General features: G+C 44.0%; 1 protein-coding gene across 17 annotated transcripts in view; it reads right to left on the bottom strand.

The window, feature by feature from the left end:
- Window positions 1–3,537: 3,537 nt before the first annotated feature.
- ppip5k1b (diphosphoinositol pentakisphosphate kinase 1b) overlaps window positions 3,538–13,882 on the bottom strand; it is a 54,497-nt gene continuing 44,152 nt past the window's right edge. For 5 of the 17 annotated variants that reach the window (XM_029115335.2, XM_029115341.2, XM_029115337.2 and 2 more), the window contains 5 exons: window positions 13,071–13,133; window positions 9,979–10,167; window positions 7,728–7,865; window positions 7,333–7,452; window positions 3,538–5,368 (listed from right to left, as the gene is read on the bottom strand). In XM_029115335.2, coding sequence (XP_028971168.2) covers window positions 5,301–5,368; window positions 7,333–7,452; window positions 7,728–7,865; window positions 9,979–10,167; window positions 13,071–13,133 — 578 coding nt within the window. In that variant the 3' untranslated portion in view covers window positions 3,538–5,300. The remainder of the gene's footprint in view (window positions 5,369–7,332; window positions 7,453–7,727; window positions 7,866–9,978; window positions 10,168–13,070; window positions 13,134–13,882) is intronic. The other 12 variants (XM_029115346.2, XM_029115350.2, XM_029115347.2 and 9 more) reach the window with 4 other exon arrangements.

Here is a 13,882-nt window from a genome sequence, read left to right as displayed (position 1 = left end):
AAATTGTTTCGGGCTTATTGTTCAGTGCAGGTTAAGACAAAATGTTATTTTTCAGAAGATTATTAGTGGCTAAACTTAAAGTAGCTTAATCTTTAAACGTGGTATGCGTCAGAAATTCCTAATGTGTTTCTGGGAAAACATATTTATAACAAAAAAGAATAATGACAATTCAGTGACAGTCAAGTGAATATATGTCAATCTTGTCTGAGGTCACAGACCGAGAACAAAACCACACTTTGGAAATAGAAGGAAGGAGCTTCAGTAGAGCTGGGCTGGTCCCAGTCCAGCTGGCAGTTGTGCCAGTCTGGCATACTCTGTCCTCTCTAGAAAGTCTGTAGTTGGGTTACTACTCACTCAGAAACAGTTGACACCCTGGTTACCATCCTGCACCTCCTGCCAAGCAAAACAGCTTCTGCCACGCAGGCTCTCTTTCCGAGTAACGGAACAGGGGTTGCCATGGTGAGCTGTTTAGAGGTGAGGTGGCTGAACAGTGATTCACAGAAGTAGCGGAGATAGTCATTATTAGACACCGATGGCTGCCTGTCAAATGTCCCAGTCAGTCAGTGACCTGTCAGTCAGTAAAAAGGGAGCACCCGGCAGAGAAAACAAGGGCTCTTCTGGGTTTAGTTCATTAGAGCACACGACAGGGAAAACAAGGGCTGTTTAGGGTTTAGTTTATTACAGCACACGACAGGGAAAACAAGGGCTGTTTAGGGTTTAGTTCATTAGAGCACACGACAGGGAAAACAAGGGCTGTTTAGGGTTTAGTTTATTACAGCACACGACAGGGAAAACAAGGGCTGTTTAGGGTTTAGTTCATTAGAGCACACGACAGGGAAAACAAGGGCTGTTTAGGGTTCAGTTTATTACAGCACACGACAGGGAAAATAAGGGCTGTTCAGGGGTTAGTTCAGTAGAGCACATGGCAGGGAAAACAAGGGCTGTTTAGGGTTTAGTTTATTACAGCACACGGCAGGGAAAACAAGGGCTGTTCAGGGGTTAGTTCAGTAGAGCACACGGCAGGGAAAACAAGGGCTGTTCAATAGAAATGAGCATTTCAGTTCCTTTTCTTCAGTTTGGTACTGTAATGAACATAAACCGGTTGAATTTGAACAATTCTTTGGGTATGAAATGCCTTGTCTTGTACGATGATACTCTCCTTGTAGACAGATACGTGCTACTATTTATTTACTGCAGCTTGACTCTTTTCACAACCATAAAAGATCTTTACAATTCTAGTGATGCCATCCAGCTCTCAGGCTATTTGTTACACTGTTTGTATTGCAAGTTTGTATTTCAAGGATATAAAACCACTCCAAAGGACTTCTTAATGTTGAGTTTCAGGAGCAGAAAATAGACCAAGGTATATAAGCTCTTGTGTGGGAAATAACTTAGATTATTATTTAGATTCTCCGCTGTGAGCTCCTTGTAAATAATTGAATGCAGCAGTAATCGGATTGTGCTGCGTGTGTGGCCAACAGAGGTGGGTATGAATGACATCAATGTTTGGCATCCTGTTAAATGGCAGCCTCACAGCTTTCGCTGTTTGTCTCACTCTCTCTGTCTCTCTACGGGGCGACACATCTCCCTCCATTCACACACCGTCTCTCGGGAGAAGGCAATTATGGGGTGGTAGTAGGGTAGCAGAAATGAAGCGGTCGCCATGGAAACCTGTTGGAGCCGGAGCCAAGGAATGAGTCATGTTTATTGTTTGGAGGGTTTGGGAGAGGGTTGGTGAGAGAAGGAGAAAAATGGAACAGAGAAGAGGTACAGAGGGAGGAAGAAGGGAGGAGACAGAGGAAAAGGGAGGAAAGCAGCGACTCAACTATACTCAGTCAGATGATTTTTAAAAATGTTATCAACAACACAAGCCCAATCTGTAAGGTCGACCATCCCCCGATATGGACCATTAACACAAAGCATTCCGTCTAGACCTAAAAGAGGTGCCGAAAAGATGTTGTCTAGACTGACGCACGCACGCACGCACGCCAACACCCCAGGAAGTTCAGTCTTCTCAAAATAATTGCGTTTTATGGATTGTTATATCTTCCTATTCCATAGACCCTTCTAGATCCATTGTTTCAATAGGAACATTTTGCACACTCATCCTTAAAAAGAGCTCTAACGGATTTAAACCCACTGTCTGACTAAAGAAATTCCTGCCAAAGTTTGGAAAATTTGAAGGGACTTCTGCTCTGTCATAACAAATTAATTGATCCATTGACTCAGTTAGTATTGAAAGTGGTATTACTGATGGATTTAATCACCACTTAATGTCGGCTAGCTTTCTTCTTGAAAGAACATCTGTTCCTACTCCCTGTGGGAAAATGGTGCAGGTTCTGTCAGAAGATCATGGTCAACGTACTCCCCCTCGAAAGTTGTCTTGACATATTTGGACACATGGGTCGGTAATTTTCACTTCAACATCAATGTTTTATTGACAGAAAAAGGTAACCCAATTTAACAAATGCCAATGAAAGATGGCAATCTTCACAATCATTTATTCATCAATAATCAACAAAAATGTATTTTCAGTGTGGAAAAACTAACCCTGAGCTTCAATAGCGGGGTTGCCCCAGTTTGCCTTAAATTATTTAATGTAGCGATTTCTTGTAAATCAGTCTCTTTCAAACGATCGGGAGCATTTTTTCCCCCAGTCTTTTTTACAGGACTGCTTCAACATTTCATCTGTTTGAGACACTCTGGTGTTGCTTTGCTTGTGTGTTTTGGATCATTGTCCTGCATGAAAGTGTGGTTAAGCTTCAGATTTTTGAGCTGAACACTCCCAAAGTGCCCTCTAATGATGTTTAACATATTCCACCTTATTTGGTTCACCTGATTCTAATTTAAGCCATTTCATGTTATGATAAAGTTACAGTAGGGGTTAACTAACTTCTTTCGCATAAGGAAATGGCATGCGTGTATTTCTATTGCAAAAATGCTTTCAACGTTTTATTTAATTTGTGAAGTTTGTGAAAATGGGTTATCTTCACCAATGGATGCAGTTGGAACGTAGATGTGTCCAAATGTGTAATGTGCTAATGTTTTCACATTGCTGCCTGTAGATGCAGTACACTTTACTGCTGCCTCAGTGGCGCACATTTTTTTAATCTAACGCTAATCTCTAGAGTTATTCCTTAAGCATGGACAGCTGCTCATGTACTACTGCTCCATAAGGTTGGAGACCGTAATAAGCTTGACAATAACAGACACATTTTTGAAGAATGCTCCCTAGCAAAGATTTTAATACCACTGGTGAATAAGCAGCTTTTTCCCCTGAACATATTTTACCTAAGCACCAGTCAAGGTTTGGACCCGGATACTGCACTGCACACGCAACCCACTGGATGAAAATGATACAGCTCAGAAATAAATGAAGAGACCACTGCACCTTTCTCTTTCCTTGCCAAAAAAGTTGAAATGGAAAGTTTTGAGTGAGGAACAGAAGCATTCAGTTTGCAGTGGTCTCTTAATTTTAACCCTCCTGTTCCTCACTCAAAACCTTCCTTTTCAACTTTTTTGGAAAGGAAAGAAAAAGGTGCAGTGGTCTCTTAATTTTTTCCGGAGCTGTATGTCCCATCTTGGATGACGAGCAGAAATGTGTGCTACCTCACAGCAGTGTAGTAGCACCAGTGCCCACACGCGAGAAGGGCTGTAACCAAGCACTCTGTGTTGAGTAGTGCATAACAGCCATGAGATCTTGGCCGTAATTGCGGTTAATTATACCCTTGGCCTTATTAAGAAATTCTTGCAACGCCCACACTTTTATGCACACAGGCGTGGACAAACCTCACCCACACTAAACAGTGCTCCCACTGGACTTGTTAAGATGTGTATATTTTATTGCCTTAATGTCAAACAATAAGTTAAAGATCAGCTATGACTGCTAACAAAGTAACATTGGAATTTCATTTCTAGACATTTAGACAGGAAGTCAAGGGAGAGGATTCCATAAAGCTTCAAATATCTTTGGCAGACACATTACATACCACAGTAATTAATCACATAAATCCAGCCCTGATTTCTTCCAGAAACACCAATCAAATATTTTTTTCTTTATCAAGAAGAAACCAATGTGAAGACGTTTTGTTCTACAGATGATTCAGCAGTGCTAGGTCTCGGTCTTTAGTGCAGCTGAGAGCATCCATGAAACAACATAAGACTACGACAACCACAAAAACACAGATGTTCTATTCGTAACCCATTGAAACAGTTTGGGTTTACAATTTGGACAATTAACTCAAATAAAAGGCAACGTAAATGAACAAAAACTTGAATATGACTTGTATTCGCAACCATTGCTTTTCTCTCTCAGATCTACAGTGTGTTTATATCCATAAATACATATTTAATGCAAATCAATATAACTTTATTAATCCCTTAGGGGCAACACAAATGCCCAAATATTAATTAAACCATCTGATACACAATCATTTAAATTAACATTTAAAGTACTTTGGCAAGACAGCAGATATGTATGAAATAGTTTGAGGACTCAGTATGAGGTAGCCTAAAGGCAGTCAGCTATCTCCTCTGGAGTGGTTAAGTCTCAAAACACACAAAAATATATATTTCTTTACCACAAGTTTTTACATAAGAAGTTGAAGCATGTGTTTTGTTCCTAGTTTCGGTTGGTGGAGAGACAGCTGACATTTTACATGGCACAAACAAAACGTTATGTGCTGTCAAAACGTTATGTAGACAATGATAGGAAAACACAGCATTATATCCTTTGTCCCCAAGCATAGTACAGCCAGCCGAAAATGTATATAAAAAAGCAGTCTGCATTTCAACAACTGCCTCAATTTCTTTCATCCCTTTATTCAAATATGCATGACATGATTGAAAATGCAGAATATTCTGAACCTTTTTATGAGAGAAAGAAAGCACTCCGTAAGAAAGATTGTGTGCAGCTTCAACAGCTTTGGTTTCTCCCATTGTCTCTGTGCTGCATCCAGCAGGCAGTCTTGCATTCAGGACAGCCAGCGGCAGGCATCCAGCCTCAGGCATGTCTAGAATCCACTGAAGAACCAGGGACAGGCTTCCCAAAACTGGGGCAGAACATTGGTGGGCACCAGTGGGATTTGGTTTGTTGTTTCCCACAAATTAAGAAGGATGGTCCACTGAGTCCAGCACAGTATTGGACTGTGATGACTGAAAAGTTTGAAGGCCACTGTGTGGATGGATGGACGGATGGGTGGATGAGTGGATGGATGATTCATATAGAATGGACGTTCAGTTGGGTCCGTGGTCTCCGGGGAGGGGGTTGCCATCTACTCGGATGAGGGCATGGCTGGATTTCATTGGTTTACAGAGTTATGGGTGGAGGGCCCTGCACTGGACACTGTGCTGGGGGAGGCACTACAGTCTGCACACGCACGAACACACACACGAACACACACACGTACGAAACCCGACCAAACATGAACACATACAAAACAAATATTAGGTGATGAAGGAAATTTGGAAATTGGAGAAATTAACATTTCAGTAGTCTAGTGTTCAAGTGCATCAGGCCAGTAAATGAAAGGTGGTTTACTGGTCTGACAAAGTGAGAAACCCTGTGGTTCTGTCCCTGTTTAAGACAGTAGACCATCATTGCTCTCAGATCAGTAAAGAATGTGTTCTTAGAATACAAGTTGCATTCAAAGAAAACAATGGTACAAAAACATTTTGTCACAAAAATGTGGGAAACTGTATTGTGTGCAAAAAATATCTAACCAGATATAGATAAGTTTCCCTACAACTGTTCATCTGCAGAATAGTGTAGGGGATGAGGGGGGGCACTTACGCACTTACGCCCACCTGAAGACTGCTATCCTCTGAGGGACAATTCTAACTGCAAGCATGTTTTCTACTTCCCCATACCAGAAAAAAAAACACTAAATGGGTTATGAGGAATCAAGAGAGAGCTAAAGTGGTGGTAACCATAAACTAGATTTTGGGGAGCGACGCGGAAAAAAGAGCAAGCGAGAAAGAGAGAGTTAGAGACGGAAAGAAAGGAGCTTAGAGATGCTGAAACAATCCTAAATGACTTCCGAGAGGGCAAATGAATCACCACTGGAGGCACGATAAGTGGAACGGGAGGGAAGAGGGAGGTGGGCAGCGACAATAACCTAGCCCAGCGGCCAGGCAGACATCTCAGTACAACTAAGTGGGGTTATTATCTGGAGTCTCACTTAACTGAAGAATTAATTGATAGTGCCTCTCCTCTCGGGCGATGAAGGGTAAAATACACAGGGCTCTGATTCAGTTGGCCTGGCAGCTGAAGGCCTGGCAAAGCAAGCTTTCTATAGCTATTGCTCCTGGAAAGCATCTCTTGGCCATGTGTTTGCTGTCGGGTTATGGATCCAGTTTATCTTGGGTCAAATTCATTAGGCAATAATGGGTACATCATGGAGGACAACAGGGGAAAGGGAGGGACTATGAGGACAAAATATGTAGCCGCCCGATTGAGACTTGTAATTAACCCTGTCTGTTTGTAGTTGAATGGAATGCCAGACTCAAATGCAATTCCTACTAACTGCCATCTTTATTTTATAATAAAATGTTAAAATGTATGTTAGGCCTTCATACCATACCGGCATATTAATGCTACACAAAATATAATGTTCTATGTTTTGTGAGGAGCCCAGAAAGTGAAGCGGATGCTTTTAGCGGTAGCTAGTGTGGATCCTAATCACTGTTGTTATGCAGAATTAGGAAAACACTCCAGTGGGGTTCCATGGACAACTAAAAACATCCTAACCTATGAAGAGTTATGCTTCTATGTCAGAAAATGGTCTCTGTGAAAACAGCCCTGTGGCTTCAGGCTCTTTGTTTGGGGAGAGGTGATCAATACAGGGATGTGGGGTTTAAGTACCAGTAGCTGTGTGAGTGGAAAACATTAATCTTCTTGCTACTTATACAAGGAACTCCAAAAGTAGTTTGGGTTTTCTTTTACTTCGTACTCCAAAACATTGGATTTGAGATGACAGATAGTGCAGACTGTCAGTGTCAATTTGAGGGCATTTTTATTCATACCAAATGAACCAACTTTCAGGCCACTTTGTTGCAAATTAGTTTCTCATTAGGCAGATGTGTTGGTTTGTGGCATTGGTGTGTATACTGCTGCCAATGTCTAGACTGGATTCCAGGATTATGTTTGCATTTGGAGTCTGTTAATGGTGTCTGACAACCAAGATGTGTTTATGAAGATACTCCAAAGGGACTGGGAAGGTTTTTAGCAATAGACTCACAACGTTATTTCTCCATTGGCTGGAGGGGCTTTCCTATATTGTTTCATATGTTGATCAGATGGACAAGGAAGAACATGGAGGTCAGTATACTCACAACCTGGTGGGTGGGCGTGGGTCCGGACAGGACTTTCCGAGGACGACAGAGCCCTTGGCGGGGGATAGGTGGGTGTCTGGCCATACCCCTGGCTCGACGTGTCAAACAAGGCAGAGAGAGCTGCAGGGAAATGTCGGTGAGAATCAGACAGGTTGAGCACTACTAAACATGGCATTAGAAGATCTATGGGGAAGACGTTTTACACAATATCCCATTAAAAGACAGCAATGACTCAAACAATTTATACACAGCTGTTAGCCAGGTCTTACATCGGTCTGAACTGTCTCCGGTCATTATCATGCTAAAGGCCCTGGTAGTTATGACAGCAGAAGAAAAGATCTAGTCTGTATCCTATCAGCTGTTGTTACGAAACGTACATTGATGGAAGTACATACCTTTCATGGTCTTGGCGTGGGCGTCGCTGCTGTCCTCACACACAGCGTTGAGGAACTCATCCACCTGCTTTAGGGACAGTGAGTTGTGCAGCGTCTCTAGAGGGTAGATGGAGGGCACCATGGAGCAGCCTTCAAAGCCTGCAGCAGAGAGGAGACACAGCAACACGTTGCACCACCCCTCCGTTTTAGCTGGGAGAAGTGGCCAAGGAATAGGGCACCTAGCCCTTTGTCCAACGGCATGTGCTTCCATGTCTGGTCAATAGACTGTATGATATCAATGTACAGTCATTTTTAGGGGTAAAGCAAACACTGGACGTTGCTCAGGGCACCGTTCAAGGGCCATGCTATAATACACAGACATTCACGCTTTGAGTAACCAAGACATAGACAAGGCTGACAAAGGACAGGCTTTGTACTGTGAACAGCCACACACAACCCCCTCCCCCCCACACACACGCACACACGCACAAGTGTTGAGTGACTGCAGCCTTCACACAAACCTACACACACCGCTTCTTACAACTATCCAGCCCAAAAGACCAAGATGGATGCCATCATTTTGTCATACATTCATGAGGAATGGATGAGGTCAAGCAATGCATTGTTAAATTCATCCATTTCACTGAATCTATGGCATTAGCGTTGCATTTGCTGTCCACCTGTTGCAGCCTGAATCTCAACAACAGTATTTTGAAGGACTACACAATGGGATTGATATTGTATTCTGATGAATCAACTTTGAAACGTGAATAGTAAGTCAACTTAGAAAGGATCGACTGCCACCAACTCCAGAGAATCAATTTTGAGCGCTGAATCTTTTACCTGGGTGTTTGATTTTGCAGAGATAACGTCAGAAGCAACTTCAGCATCATGATTATTCTGGACAAACTAAAGTCGAACATGAGAGGTTTTGCATTGCAAGTCTGATGACAGTATTTAAGAACATAGGCCCAACCCTGTTCTGTCCCTCTCAGAAGTTTCCACCTTTACCATCTCCAGCACCCTCTCTGTGTTTTCTTTCCATGCAGATTTCAAATTCAGCTCACACACTCAAGACGCAGTGACAGCAGAAGACACCGTAAAGGTACACTTCACCATTCATTCAGGACTCATTCAGTGGGTGTATGAGAGTTACAGTGAACGAAGGTATGAACTGAGACAACAAAGGGAGATCAAAATAAATGTCAAGCAAGAATAAATGTCAGGTCTTTGGCAATTCATGTGCGCCCAGTCAGTGACATACAGTATTTAAATGTAATATCACTGCCTAATGAATGGTAATAAAGCACAAGGTACAGATACAGAGGAGACTGATGTCTGGCACCTTCATCGGGAAATGCACAGGTCAGCACTCGCTCTGGGACTCCCTTAAAATCAGTTGCGGGCCATTAACAGACGCAGGCTTAATTAGCCATTTAAAATGAAGGATTGGAAGATGACCTAGATATTCTCCACAGATCAAATTAGATATTTGGCGAAAACACTAAAACATTATCATGTTTCTAAAGAAGCTTCAATCATCTCTAGTCGGGACCTACCATAATGAGGAGTCCCCTTCACTCAGAGGAAGACTCACATAATCTAAAGCAACTTGACAGCCAACAGCCCCAACTGGTCTGTACAGTAGTTTGGTGTACCATTTGACAGTCCTCCCTAGCTCTTCATTCACATTTGTGTGCGTTGCCCCAACCTAGGGAAGTACCATGCATTTTGTATACTTTCTTCATCAACCTGTCCAGAAGGACTGGTTTGTCCACTGTTATTCAGTGGTAAAAAAAAACAAGTAACCTTGCCAACATGCAGAGGTGCTGTGGCTGTTGCCACGTAGTTTTCAAGAAAGGGTCTGCAAAGAACACGGCATCAGATACAGCCGCTTTACCATTGCCAGGAAAAGCAAAAGCTCCCCTCAGGAGGGAATTCTTAGTACAGTAAGGGGTATCGAACCACTGAAAGGAGAGTGAACACTCCCTTTATGGTTAGTATTCTCAGGTCATCATGCCGACAGAGCAAGGCAGAGGAAAACAGACAGATCAAGTGAACAGGGCAAACGGGTATTGTGGATAGTTAGTACACGGAGTTAGACCACGAAAAAAGGACAAAGGTGACAAGAGACAGAATGGGATGAAGAAAGAGAAAGACAACAGGAAACAGACCAAAGAGAGAAGTGACGAAAAACAACAAGCCTTCATTGGCAGCACCCCAACACTGCTTGAAGGGGGAGAGGGAAAAGACGGATCTACGCGGGGCTGACCGTAGAGGCACTCTGGGAGGTCTTGGCCAGACACCAGCCAGTTCCTGAGGAGGCGCAGGTGGTAGGGACACTGGTGCAGGTGTTGGGTCATAGCCCTGTCCAGAGAAGGCAGAGCGGGACAGAACAGGAGGGCCGGGTCATTGGAGAGACGCCGCAGCAGCTGGGCTACGTGATGCTCGTCTAGGGGCTCTGAGGAGGAAGAGGCAGAGCGAGGGAGAGCAGAATGGAGGAGGAGGAGTAGGAAGGACGGAAAGGCGAAAGGCTGTAGGTAGCCAGCGTGTGCGCTATGCTAAAGGTGCAGTGAGTTCGCTTTCATTCAAAGCACGCAAGTCTGAAGTCCCATTCTCTCCATTGACAGATGGAATAAATACACTGTCTGACAGTTGTCACCATCTCTGACAGTCATGATATTCAAGGGGTAAAGCTAAAAATATGAAATGCTGACAGGCATGCCAGTCTTAATCACAAAGCCTCCTTCCTCTCTATGAACACCAGAAGTCAGCAAGTTTTTTGATCTATAAACTCCTCAAAAACACACTTGTGTCAGGAGGGCATAACAAAGGCGGGTGCTTTATTTTCAGACACAACAATTGCAAATATCAACATTCAACTGACTAACTAAACCGCATTTAATCTCAAGGGTTCATGTCATGGAAAGGTCACCCAGATTACCAGAGAACAGGAACAGATGAAGAGTTATGAGCAGCACCCATAACACCTCAAAAGAGATCGTAAACAATTGTGTTGAGAGAAGTATTTTGATTTAATGCATCACTCATGCACAGTGCGGGACACCTGGACTGTAGATGTCCAACGAACAGCAAGACACTGATAGTTGTCAGATCCAGACAAACAGTTGCTAATGTACTGTACCACGTAATAATAAATAGCTGGGACTGTGGACGAGGGTGGGGGACTGTGGGTGGGGGCGTAGGACTGTGGGTGTAGGTGTGGGCGTGAGAGGGGGACTGTGGGTGTGGGACGATGGGTGTGGGCGTGGGTGTGGGACTGTGAGCAGTGGTGTGGGACTGTGGGTGGGGGACTGTGTGAAGTGGTGTGGGGGACTGTGGGCAGTGGTGTGGGACTGTGGGTGGGGGACTGTGTGAAGTGGTGTGGGGGACTGTGGGCAGTGGTGTGGGACTGTGGGTGTGGGACTGTGGGCAGTGGTGTGGGGGACTGTGGGCAGTGGTGTGGGGGACTGTGGGCAGTGGTGTGGGGGACTGTGGGCAGTGGTGTGGGACTGTGAGTGGGGGACTGTGTGAAGTGGTGTGGGACTGTGGGCAGTGGTGGGGGAGTGTGGGTGGGGGGAGTGTGGGCAGTGGTGTGGGGGACTGTGGGCAGTGGTGTGGGAATGTGGGCAGTGGTGTGGGACTGTGAGTGGGGGACTGTGTGAAGTGGTGTGGGACTGTGGGCAGTGGTGGGGGAGTGTGGGTGGGGGGAGTGTGGGCAGTGGTGGGGGAGTGTGGAGGGTGGGGAACTGTCAGTGGGGGGCTGTGGGCGGTATAAATACCGGGGGTGGGGTTTTAAAAGATAAATAAAATATGGATAGATTATTTATGCATTATGCATAAATAATTATGTTCCGAAAGTGTTGGCTCACGATCAAGATGTTTTGGCAGCCAACCGGTAAGTATTGCAGTTATGCTTACTGTGGGGACTCCAGACCTCATTGACTCTAACCACCACTACACATAATGCATGGGCTGGGCTGAATTTAAGCTTAGGGGATAATATACTGTATAACCACTGATCACTCTAGCCATCGCAGTCAGTGCCAGCAGAAGTCCATCCAAATCTCTGTCAACAAAGATTCAGAAACCATGTTTTAAATTTTCCAATTACAGAGGCTTTGCATATTCCATCTGTTCCTTGTAGTTAGATGATCCAGGATCATAGATGTCATCCAAACTCTACCATTTACCCTTAATTCAATTCCAAACACACAATCCGGTTAACTGAGCGAGGCCCAGAGTCAGCTGTTTGAATGCGTCCCCCCATTCTCCAATCTACACCACAAATGCAAGTCACAAAAAAGATATTCCTATATTCAGCCGAAGCACAAATGCAATTGAGTAGAAAAAGTTAGTAGAGCCAGAAAAAGCACATTTTAACCGATAGGTGTTCATCATATTGTAGCAGTTTTGCTTGAACAATGGGCCAATCTGACTGCAGTCAGAGGATTCATCCATGCATGACTGACCCATTCAACCAGCGGATGGCACCACATGGACACCAATGTCATGCAATTGCCGATATCTATCATAGCACATAGCAAAGTACAAAGCAGCAGGAGTCGTTCCAGACAGACTGGAGGGGTGAACAGTTATCACCCCCCTTTACAGACTTTGTGGCGAACAGAAGATTCCACAGAGGTTCCCGTGGACTTGTTCACATTAACCAACACAGACAGAATGCTGCAATATTTCCTCTGTAGCAAGTTGTAATGTGAATGCACTCTCGGCAGCCATTAATTCAAACGTAATTAATTTAATCACTGACACGGTTATAAGTCTGAGAGAAGGGATAGAAATCTTGTTAACCCTGTTCTCTCCATTACCATCATTTGAAGCTATAAATCAGAAAGTTAACTGGGGATTAACTTGGGTCAAGCAAAAAAGAAGGTTGCAGTTATTGGTTTAAAGTTTTTTGAAAAGGCTTATAATTAACATTAAAACACAATGGTTGTGCAAACTAAAAAGTAGACAGGAATGGTGTGAGGGCTAGCTACTGCACCAAGGAATGGTTTTGAGTTAAGGAGCGTCTGAGTATAACTGATGACATTCACAGCCACACAGTGTTTAACCACATGGGATATATTCCATACATACAGTATATCCATCCTGTGGGAGACCGATCACCAGGTGGGAGTGGTGGAATGTGGAGTATACACAGACAGCGTTAAGAGAGTGGGCCAAAACCAAGCAGAGAAAGGACATGGTGCGCGGTAGAAACGTAGAGTGATTCAGATCTTGACATAATGATATCATTACGCAGCCAATGTCAAACCCAAATCGTTTCCCCCAAAAGACATGCAAGACAAACGGAGACTGAGAAGTGGCGACCGAGGGATACGTGAATAAAAGCAGACGTACCATTAGTCGGATGCCTGGCAAACGACACAGAAAATCTCTTTACTGCAGGCATAGAGAACAGGTCTGAGGAAGTAAGAAAGGTAACGGGTGTTACTGGGCTACAGGATACCTGTTACTAGGCTACAGGCTACCTGCTTGTATGTGCAGCCACTTCAGATTGGCCACCGTAGGTGTCGGTTTGCATCTCTGTGTCCTGCAGCGTGTGAAGGCTACATGGGAGAACAGCTTCTGGAGGAATAACGGACAGTGTGGATGGCATAACAGAGTGAATGACAACTCAGTTGTTGAGATTGTTTTGAATGGATTGACATTACGTCGAGGGCGTTTTGAAGAGGGCACCAAGGTCATAGATTTACGTTAGCCCGTCGTAAATCTTTCCGGGAAGCTGAAACTGAGGTGTCAGTCTCTCTCTGAAGACTATGATATGACACGTTGAAGGCTGCTGAGAGAACACCAATATAGCCTATATCAAAACAATTCAATAATCTGAATTTAAACACAGTCACACACAATAGTTTGGTTTTGTAATGACCCAGCGCTTTGGCCAGAAAGTCACACACACACATACACATACACAGACAAAACATCTCTATACACACAGAGCAAAGCTTTTGGGGTTACTCTGAACTCCAGACTTCTGTTATTCTCTTTCGTCTCATACCAGCAAAAGATGATGTAACATCTTAAAGCATCATTTTAAAGCAACCACTACGGCCTGCATAACCTGTGGTGATAAAATGCACACAGTGACGCCCAGTGGACAGAATGGGCACTTCCGTTCCATCCACAGCAGAACATCCTTTGCTCTTCAC

Source organism: Esox lucius, chromosome 19 (genome assembly GCF_011004845.1).
Source record: "Esox lucius isolate fEsoLuc1 chromosome 19, fEsoLuc1.pri, whole genome shotgun sequence".
NCBI lineage: Eukaryota > Metazoa > Chordata > Actinopteri > Esociformes > Esocidae > Esox > Esox lucius.
This window is presented reverse-complemented; position numbering and strand designations above follow the sequence as displayed.